Below are 12,001 nucleotides of genomic sequence, written 5' to 3'. Positions count from 1 at the left end.
ATGCTCTGTATTTGGTGGGACCAGCTCGGCGTAGTGTATTATGAACTGTTAAAACCGACTGAAACAATCACAGGCGATCGGTATCGAACGCAATTGATGCGTTTGAGCCGAGCATTGAAAGACAAACGGCCGCAATACAACGAGAGACACGATAAAGTGATTTTGCAGCATAACAATGCTCGACCACATGTTGCGAAAATGGTCAAGACGTACTTGGAAACATTGAAATGGGAAGTCCTACCCCACCCGCCGTATTCTCCAGACGTTGCTCCCTCTGACTATCACTTGTTTCAATCAATGGCACACGGCCTGGCTGACCAGAACTTCTTATGAAGAAGTAAAAAATTGGATCGATTCGTGGATAGCCTCAAAAGATGACCAGTTTTTTTGACGCGGGGTCGTACGCTACCCAAAAGATGGGAGAAAGTAGTGGCCAGCGATGGACAATACTTTGAATCATAAATGTATAACCAGTTTTTTACAATAAAGCCTTGGATTTCGGAAAAAAAATGGTGGAAGCAAAGTTGAATACCTTAATTAATTTACCTTAATCTCAACACGAAATCTATAAGTAACGATTGTGATTATTCACAAACATGGTTATCTCTAACAAGGAAAGTGCGCAAAGTGATAATCGGAAATTGGAATGAATTATATATTGTTAGAAAGGTCTTGCCGAGTAAAATTCAGCTGTAATTAAATACGCTTGAATGACGCCTCTAGAGGGCGCTTTGTGCAATACAAGTTATCAGTTTAGTTAAAACTTTTGTGTCCCTACACTCCTCTGAATCAACTTTAATGATCTTGACATTGATGTATATTGTTAAAGTCAAGATTTTGAATGACCTCCAATATGTTTTAACCGCCGCTTATTACTCGGTATTGACAAAATAAGTTTTATAAATGGAAAACAGTCAACTATAGCAAAAAATATGTAACAAGTACTGCCAATATTTCATTATGGATATTCTAACCTCCGTTATTTGCTGGTGAAATATTATCCCAACCTTAAGTGCGTCGGGGAGGCTACCATAGGATTTTTATTTTTCTATTTTTTATTGGTATTTTTAATTTTTTAATTTTGTATTTATTTTTATTGATATAGTATCCATAATGAAATTAATGAATAACAAGCGACGGCTAAAATATATTGGAGGTCATTCAAGGTCATGACCTTGACAACATATGTCAATGTTAAAGTCATCGAAATTGACTCAGAGGAGTGTAGGAACACAAGAGTTTATCAAACTGATAACTTTTATTGCACATAACACCTTCTAGAGATTCCATTCAAACGAAATATTGTACAGTTGAACTTTACTCGGCAAGACCTTTCCAACAATAATTCATTTCAATTTACGATTATCACTTTATGCACTTCCTTTGTAAGTGACGATTGTGATTAATCACAATTATAACAAAGTTTCTTTTAAAACATGTTCCATACTCATATATTATATGTATTATATGTATTATACGTAAAAAGCAATAATAAAAGTAAAGAATTATATTCATTGCCTTATCCAAAAATATTGTAATAATGATTATAACGGTAATAGCGGTTAATACTAATATTCAACTCTGCAAATATTTAACACATAAATATAATTTATGAAGAAATATCGCTTATACTCCTTTACAATTAATACGAAAATATATAAAATGTGTATAATTGCTTTTATTAATTTGCCTTTGTTTCAGTTGTCAAATGCACTATATCTAATAAAAATGTTTATAGTATATTTGCTGCTAAACATCTGATATTTGTTATATAGATATTTGCTGATATAAAAGATAATTATATTACTGCTTGATTATATCGTAATAATTCGTAATTGTTTATTACAGGATCCCGTTTGTTTATAAATTGATTGCCTACAGCATCATTTGCTTACATTACTTTTGCTAACAGTTTGCGCACAAAAATTATTGCCTACAGCTCGATTGCCTACAAGTCTTTTGCGCACAAGTAAAAATTTTTGAAACGAAGTCACATTATCTATAGTCTATATGTATTATTATGTATTATTATTGTCTACATATATTAATACGTGACATATATTAATGCGTGAAAATGCATGTAAGCAATCGAGCTACAAGCAATAATTTTTGTGCGCAAATGAACTGTCAGAAAATTTCATGTAGGCAAATGATGCTGTAAGCAATCGATTTGTAGCAATTTTCTTAAGATAATAGTTATGCAGCATTTTGTGTGCATTTGACGGTATGACCGAATGGTATGACAGATATATGTATACAGATATATGTATACATATGTTTATTCGGCGATTTTTAGAAATTAATATTTAGTTAACTGTTGTCGAAAATTGCAAAATGGTAACGTAAAACTTTTCGACTTAGTTTGTATATAGTTATCTCTACCTATATACAAAATATTTTGTGATCATTCTAAGATATTCTGTATATACCAGGTGTATAAGCTTAAATCCGCTGTTTTTAAGTCAGAAAAACACATTTTTTTTTCCTAGGAAGCAAAAACAAATTTACTCAAAGTATTTGCCCTCGCTAACTATACATTTTTTCCATCTTTTGAGCAATTTGTGTATACCATGCCAAAAAGTTCCTCATCTTTCGAGGCAAACCACTCATCAAGCCATTTTCGGATGTCTTCGTAAGAATCGAAGTGCCGCTCAGCGAGCGCGTAGCCCATCGACGAAAACAGGTGATAGAAGGTGCCAGATCTGGTGAGTAAGCGGGATGGGGTAGCACTTCCCAGTTGAGTGTCTCCAAGTAGTTTTGTTGACGTATGCAATGGTGCGTTGTCGTGAAGGAAAATCAGCTTGTCTTTTCCGATAATGCGACCTTTTTTCACGCAGAGCACGATGCAATTTGATCAGTTGTTGGTGGTAGCGGTGAGCATTAACAGTTTCACTAGGTTTTAACAGCTCGTAGTAGATGACACCCTCCTGATCCCACTAAATACACAGCGTCATCTTCCGTCCGAAGATTTGGTCTTGAGAAAGATGTTGATGGTTGGGCGGGATCAATCCAAGATTTCTTGCGTTTAGGATTCTGAAAATAGATCCGCTTTTCATCGCCTGTCACAATCCGATGCAGAAACGACTTTCTTTTTTGTTTGGCAAGCAGAATTTGGCATGTGTTTTGGCGTCGCTCCATCTGCCTATCGTTCAGTTCATACGACACCCATTTTCCGATCTTTTGATCCTTCCCCATGGCATGTAGCCGCATGGAAATGGCTGCTTGAGAAACACCCAATGCTCGGCAAGCATTTTTTGCGATTGGGTATCGTTCTCGTCCAAAAGAACCTGCAATTGACAATCCTCAACCTTCCAGGGCCGATTTTTACGCTTCTTGTCATTCAGGTCAAAATTGTCGTCATTGAATCGGCGAAATCAAATCTCTGCACGTTGTTTCCGATAAAGCATTGTTGCCATAGGCCTTCACAAGCATTCGATGCGATTCGGCAGCCGATTTCTTCAAATTGAAACAGAAAAGCAAAGCTTCTCGCATATGCTTTTTTTTTAGCAAAAAATTAGATATGATTACGAAAGAAAAAATATATGTTGTTGTATGAAATTGCTGATGATGTGCACTGGTTAATGTTGACAGATGTCAAACACATAAAAAAAAGTGTGTTGTGTGCCCAGGATAGCTTTGTGCGCTCACTAATGCCACCTATGAGCAAACAGCGGATTTAAGCTTATACACCTGGTAATATAGATATAAATAAAAATATATTCTTAATGCTGAAAAAAAACAAAAACTTACTCTCTTATAAAATAATCTCCTAAAGATCCTGTTTCGTTTTTTAATTCTACCTGTTCCATTTTACCCATAATATTAAAATAAAGCGTTAGAGCCTTGGTACTTTCCTCGTTGGGCATTATTTCACCATTAATGGTAATAACTTCACATTTACTGAAATCGCGCAGAAAAGCGGACGAATTCAGTAAATTATGTTTAGAAGCAAGCTGGAACACTATATTTCCAGATTCTCCATGGACCCACTCTGCACCAAGATCTACCACATTTTCACCTGGAAATATTAAAATGCTCACGTAAAGATTGTAAATATTATATCTAGTTCAAAAAATTAAAGATAAAATGAAAAATTAAATTATTTTATTTGTCCAAGATTAATTAGAGATATTATTATTTACCAAAAGCTTTGGTATTTATTCTGCCACCAATCCTATCATTGGCCTCCAATATTATAAAATCGTTTTCTCCTTTCTGTAACAACCTGGAGGCAGCAGCAATACCAGCTGCACCTGCTCCAACAATCACAATTTTTGTTTGCTTCGATAAACTACAAGCTCTTGATGATTCCTCTGTATCCAATAATTGAAAGAATTTGTCAGAGATAAATATGAATAATGATCTTAAATTAGCTTGAATTGGCTCAAGTAAATAATGTATTTAATTGGTCAAATCTATTTAGAGCAAAACATATTCCGTATAATTATAGGATTTCGTTTTGCACTGTAAGCAAAAGTTAGTTCAGGTGTGGAATGAATTTCATTTTGTCATTGCAAAATACATACGTAAGTAGCAAAGAGTTCCCTTCTCACTAACTCATTTAATGTGTGCTATATACCATTCTGTTACTTTAAAAATTACACAATTTAAAAAATATGAGGCAATATGTTAGATAAAGATTACGCTATCGCGCTCATCGAAAGTAAACTAATTTATTTTCACAGTCTGTCCGTCAAATTGTACTTTTAATACCTTTACAAAAATTTTGAATTGTATCGTTTTTGTAGAGAGCACAGTTTTAAAAAGAGATTTAAAATATATATGTTGGACATTTTGGACATATAAAAACATCCAGATTAGATTCATGAATATTTTTAAACCGTTTTAAAAACATCTAGTGTTTACTATTTTGGACTTCTTAAAAACATCCATTTTAGGAATGGACGCAATGGACTAAAACTAGACTAAATTAATATATTAATATATTAAAGTTTCACAATCAAAACAAAATGATTCTTGATATGAATAATACTCTTGAGTATTATTATTGATTGAATATCTTATTCCAGAATACACATTATAAAATTATGATAAAAAAAAACATTTTTCCTTGAATTCGAGAACTAATTTCATAGTGCTTCGAAACGATCACCCGATTGCATACCGCTATCCACTATGCTTGACTTCTGAAATCGTATGAAACCACTGTACTTCGATGATTCACAAACTATATAATCATGGATGTATAGTTATGATACCTCTTCAATATGGTCCTGATAGAAATTTGTGCAGTTCAACTGAACATCCAGTCAGTTACTAATACCCAGACAGTACACAACGTCCATTGGATGTCCAATCTGATTTTTATTTAGTCCGAATATCTATGGACGAATGTTTTAAAAACGTATGTTATTCAGCGTACAATGTGTATGTTCATATTTGGATATTTTAAAAATGTTTATCATGCAAAAAATTTTCTAAATCTGCTCGCGACATGTTGCTTTCGCTAGTTTGACAACTTGAAAATTTTTTTAAGATCGCACGAGAAATTTCACTTTTGTTAGTACTTTCGGACATTTTTTGAACATCCCATGGATATTCCTAGGATATCTGTGCTGTGATGAAAATTTTCAATAACAAAAATTTACCTAGATAACCAAGCATGCGATATCCACGATACTCACACAAAATATCGCTACTGTTACTGCCACGAGGTAATAGTGTATGACGTAATTGTACGGTAGCAGCAAAAAAATGTACATATTATAGTACAGGGTATCAACACTGTACCCGTATTGCATACTGTTTAGATACATCATGGTAACTTGTATCGTCAATACGATGTACTATTATCGATAGGTGAGAGAAGATTTCTTCGTCGAAGACAATATACATAACTGGTACTGTGAAAGTACAGCGTATGACTTCCTAACCTGAAAATAGTCATTATAACATTAAGATTAAGTATATTTAATATACGCTGTACTTTCACAGTATCAATTATCATGTATATCGTCTTTGACTAGAGATCTCCACAGTCTCTTTCCTGTCGATAATAGATAATACGCCGTATTGATACGGTACGGGTTATGTACCATGAGAAGCTTGTACTTCGGTCTAATATATCCCAGCAAATAAATGTATACAATATAATCTGAAAATAACACGTAATATAACAGAATGTAGTAATATTAATATAATATATTTTGTTATATAGCTACGAAATATAAAATATTATTATATAACTGTTGTATTATTTTGATATGTACTTGTTTCAGTAAAGTAACGATAACATAATCTCAATGTAACACATTTGTATAATAGATGTTATGAAGGTAACCGTTGTATTATATATTATGTAACATTTATAAAATATATATGTATTATTGTTGTATTCATATTATATAACATCGCTCGGCATTTATTTGTAATTAGGAAATAACAGATTTAATATTTATCAGAAAATATATATTCTACACAGAGTATACAGTTTCTGATAGATTGAAATATCTTACTTCCTGTTTTTATTGCCTATTTTTCTGATAAGCAGCGATCAGTGACGACTCTGCATGGATAGAGAATGTTTTTTTGTAGCAGCGTTTAGTTTTTTGTTTAACAATTAATTCATGGATCTGATATTCCTGCAGAGAATAATGGACATTCTACAATAAGTCTTACATTACATAAGCTTCATTACATAAAACAAGAAAATCGATTAATTTCTTACAATTTAAGACTTAAAACTTAGGTCATAGTCATAATGGAAGGAATAATATGATGTGTGCAGTTGAACAGTGTTTCTTTCCAAATTTCTTTCTCTCTGTCTACGAACTGTTCATAAGGAGGAAGTGCTACCAATTGTGAAACATTAAACATGGGGCGACATTTATAGGGTCATTTTTATTTTAAAATTATCTTAAATAGCGTCCTAAGATCCTAATACAGTCCTCAGGTTGATATCTTGAAGCTATACTTAAGACAGTCTTAAATGCAAGAATCGACTATGATCGATCTGTTTCGCATCATGAAATTGGAACTGAATGTTTCCTTGTTTAAAACATTTTATGTTTTTCTTTCTATAGAAAGAAAATTTAAGATGCATTATAACATGTATCAAATAAGAAAAGATTCAGTACAATTTCATAACTCAAAACAGGCCGATATTCATAATTGATTCTTGCATTTAAGACTTAAATACAATTTTAAGATGTCGTAAGTCAATCTAAGAACTGTATTAACATCTTAAGACATTATTTAAGACAATTTTAAAATAAGTTAACGAATTATGATTATCATCTCAGGTTTCCCATTTCATAGTTGGTAGCTCTTGCAATCCCTATTGACGACGCGGAGCAATATGTATATAATAGCTGATTGCAAAAATCTACAAGGGTTATCATACATAAAACAACGTAAGCTGCATAAGCATAACTTAAGGTCGTTGGATTATTCAGTATAAAGATATTATATTGATTTAAAGATATTATATTGATTATAAGATGTTCCGGTCTTACAATGCTTACATATAATATATAGCATTTTGTGTGTTCTAATAAGGTATATATAAATAAAATTACGCGCGAGCACATAATATAACTCATTATAATATAACTCATTATATAACAATTACATAACATTTGAATTATACTATAGTCATATAATTTATACTATAGTCATATAACATTTCAGCATGTCATGTAACTATTCTATACTTTTTCTGTAACTATGCAAAAGTTATATAACATTTATTACATTGTTATAGTTATTTATATATGATTTGTAATTTACAATGAGTGGGACACATGTACATTACATGTAATCAACATGTTACCTGTTACATTCCGTTTCATTATCGAAATATAACAGTTATACAGTTGCGTTTGCTAGGATACGTTGATGTAAATGAGCACGCCGCCCAACGAGAATGGAAATGAAATGAATTGAAATGGATTCAGATTTTCAGAAATATTGATTAACGAATGTTAAAATGAATGCTTTTCAATCCTGAATGCATTTTTATTCATTTATAGGAATTGGATGGGACACATCTCTATACCTTTCCATCTAAAAATAATATTAGCTTTTTCTGTGCAACACACAACACATTGTGAATACTGTTCAATTCAAAATTTTGAATAGGAAATGCAATTTTTCAATCCAATTACATCCAATCCATTAAATCTAATTGAATCCAATTGAATCCAATTAAATCCAAAAAAAGTATTCCCTATTTAAAATACGCATAAAAAAAAGTTTCAATCCATTTTAATCCAGTCTCGTTTGCTGAGCTCATTTACACCAACAGATGTATGTATTACACCGAAGTACAAGTTCATTTTTGCTCCTCATTGTACCTAAAGTAAAACCAGTATAGTGCAGTATAGTGTTGATACGCAGTACTATATTATCATGTACACTTTTTACATACTGCTATCATACAATTATGCCGTACACCGCCATATCGCAATACAATAACAGTACGGTAACGGTATTTTGTGTATCGTAAGATATCGCATACTTGGTTATCTGGGTAGATTTTTTTGTCGTTGAAAATTTTCAACACAACACAGATGTCCGAGAGACGTCCATGGGACGTTCAAAAGACATACGTACATATTAACAAAAGTGAAATTCCTCGTGCGATCTTAAAAGAATTTTCACTTATTAAGTCAGCTAAAGCAACACGTCGCGAGCAGATTTAAAAATCTTTTGCATGAGATAAACATTTTTAAAATGTCCAAATGTAAATATTCTTTATACATTGAATAACGCTCGTTTTAAGTCCGTAGATGTTCGGACTAAATAAAAACCAGATTTAGACATCCAATCGACGTTGTGTGCTCTGGGTAAATAAGAAGGAGAGTCTTACAAAAATACATACATTTAAAATACAAATACATACGTTAAAACAGTTAATCGACGTTTGAGAAAAAATTGTTTTGAATTTAGTCATTTTTGATTGAGTTGATCGAGATAAATATAAATTGTTCATATTATTATTTTGCTATAATGTTGTACGATATAAAAATTGTCATAATTTAAAAAGGATGCAGGTTTTAAAAGATTGTAAAACAAAAATTTTTTTTAATACTCATACAGCACAGAACGTTGAAAGAATGTTGTTGAGATGCAACGTTGAATATTAAAGTATCTATGTTTTATCAATATTGTGTTTATGTTTTATCAATATTGATTCTTCTACATTGATTTTTAATGTTACTGCAACATTGAAACGACATTGAATAAATTATATTAAATATATCAAATATATCAAAATCTATTTTAATTTATAAAAAATGAACAAAAATATAATGTCATGTAAATAGAAAACTTAAATCACTTAAATTGAATCTTTAAGGAACTCATTTCTAAACGATATACGGAGTGTCCTAACATAATCATCAAATATTTTATGGGCAGGTAGAGCAAAAAACTAAACTGAGCCGAAAAGTCTTCTACCATTTTATAATTTTCGTAAGAATTAACAAGATATTATTTACTAAAAATTGCCGAAAATTGGATTTCAATAATTTTTACTCAAATACTTCAAATCAACTTTACAGAAAAACTATAAGAGATAAAAATTATTTATTTTCTTCTCATAAAACTCTAAGAATTTGTTCAAAATTTTTTATCAACTTTTTAGTACATTTCCTTATTTTTATAAATGAAAAAATATAAAAAATTCTGAAAAAATTCTTAGAATTTTATGAGAAGAAAATAAACAAATTTTTGTCTCTTATAGTTTTTTGTAAAGTTGATAGTATTTGAGTAAAAAAATTATTGAAGAACAATTTTCGGCAATTTTTAGTAATCAATATCTTGTTAACTATTGCGAAAATTGCAATCGCATGGTAGAGAACTTTTCGACTTAGATTAATCTGCTCTACCTGCCCACAAAATATTTGGTGATTATGTTAGGTTACATACCCTGTATGTTACGCGGAAATCAGTCGCGCATACTGAATGCTCGCGCGTGTGGTATTGTTGTGGTATTGTTTGTGTTCGATCGGTCCGATATGCGACGTCGACTAATGGTCTTTCTATATGTCATAGTTATACATCCATTAACATCCAGTTCTCGGATCATCGAAGCAACAGTTTCTGTACGATTGCAAAGGTTCAGCACCATAGAATAGAAATAAAGGAGACACGGCAATATTTCATGCCACGTTTAACGCCGAGACATTATAACTGTATCTCCAGATACAAGATTGGATTAATCGCTTAAAAAAATAAAAAAGTTAATTCCCAAATGAGGAAGAAAAATTTTTTTCAATTATAATTTTATCGTGTGTGTTCTGGAATATGATGTTCATTAATAATAATATTTATTTTAATAAAACTGAATTAATTAATATGTGAACAATTTTTTATGTCTCACAGACATTGCAATTCAACGGATATTAGACGTTTCAACAACATCTCTTCAATATTAAATCTACATTCGCGATATTGCTGCAACGTTCACAATGTTGCAATTCAACATTTCTGACATATTGCTTCAACATTAGTGTGCTGTATAAGATATTTAATTATGTTTTTAAGAATATATTCTTTTTACCGACATTACTTAATTAATCAATAATTTTTTGTTAAATTGGAAAGATTTTCCCTTCCAGTGTTATTATAATTTTTTAAGTTGTGCTATTTTTTAATTATTAAGGGACTGATGTACATAGAACATTAATTAATTTCTTTAGCACGTACATGATTATATTAGGTAATTGGGAAAAAGTTCGTGGCGTTTTTCCCGTTAGATGGCATTAAAAAACGCCACGAACTTTTTCCCACACCTAATATTATATTTCTTAAATTCCTTTTGCTAATAACTTTTCGATAAAGAATAAGAATGGTTAAATCTTTTAATCCTTAATCGAGCGCACTGAGTGCCGCAAAATTTGTTTTTCTAAAAATTTTTCTAAAAAATTATTGATAAAGATCTTTTTTGTTATTATCTCGATTATCGATTTTTGATATTCTTTATTTAACGTCTCAACCATAAGGTAACGCAACTGTCGTATTATTTTTCTTAAGAAGTTGGCTAGCCTTTTATTCACTCTAAAATTAGTGTAACACATTTTGTGACATAGAGTACTGCACGCGCCTTAAAACGTAAATAAAATCTTGTTTACATAAATAATTTTAATAATATGAAATGTTGAACCATTCTTCATAATTTATTATTTTTACTCGTAATAATGTTTAATATCTCTTTAGATTAGAGTTAGATTAAGTTATAAATAAATTATAATTACTATATTAATTTATAATTACTATTTTTATATTTTAAAAAGTTTATTTCATATCATTGTTCTATAAAAACATTATTATAATTTTCTTTGATTGTAAATTAATTTTTACATCTTTATTTTTTAGCAAATCTTTTAATTTTGATTTTATTTTTAATTTTTTAGTTACATCTAACCAACTTTTAATTTTTGTCAATATTCACTGTCAGTACTGAAAACTCTAGCACATATAACGTATACCATATAATTTCAGCACTGGCAGTGAATCTGAACGCACTCTTTATAAGAAAGTAGACATAAAATTTTAATATTACAGTTAAATTTTAATATTATATTTTATTATAAATATATTTTACTTGTTTTTATGATGATTATTTAATTATTTATCCAATTATATTATAACGCCTACATAATAAATTTGCGGACTACTGGTTCGACAGGAAAGCGTGCCCGGTTTTAGATTAAATGTTATTCAAGGTCATGACTTTGACCATATATTTCAAGATTAGTTGGAGATGAATTCCCTGACCAAGAATTTTACCTTTAATAATATCGTCCTCAATTACAACATTACACTTACCAATAATGCGATATTTATTATAACGACGCAAAATACTACCAGAATGAGTTCCTAACAATAAGTAACATTTGGAAATCGTAAATTTTTCTTACCGGATCGAAGGGAGCCCACATCAAATAGGATAAGAAAGATTGTAACTAGACCAAAACGAAAATCCATCGCTAAAAAAAACGTATAAGAATCACACAAGAATATTAAGATTATACGG

General features: G+C 30.8%; 1 protein-coding gene across 1 annotated transcript in view; it reads right to left on the bottom strand.

Annotated features, from left to right (window-relative positions):
* The window catches only part of LOC108691809 (peroxisomal N(1)-acetyl-spermine/spermidine oxidase-like), a 20,333-nt gene extending 8,338 nt beyond the window's left edge, over nt 1–11,995 (bottom strand). Inside the window, 3 exon segments of the mRNA XM_018199721.1 lie at nt 3,751–4,018; nt 4,143–4,313; nt 11,886–11,995. Coding sequence (XP_018055210.1) covers nt 3,751–4,018; nt 4,143–4,313; nt 11,886–11,952 — 506 coding nt within the window. The 5' untranslated portion in view covers nt 11,953–11,995.
* Nucleotides 11,996–12,001: the final 6 nt, after the last annotated feature.

Source organism: Atta colombica, unplaced genomic scaffold, assembly GCF_001594045.1.
Source record: "Atta colombica isolate Treedump-2 unplaced genomic scaffold, Acol1.0 scaffold52, whole genome shotgun sequence".
Lineage (NCBI taxonomy): Eukaryota > Metazoa > Arthropoda > Insecta > Hymenoptera > Formicidae > Atta > Atta colombica.
Note: the sequence above shows the minus strand (reverse complement) of the source record. Positions and strands in the feature narration are given on the sequence as shown.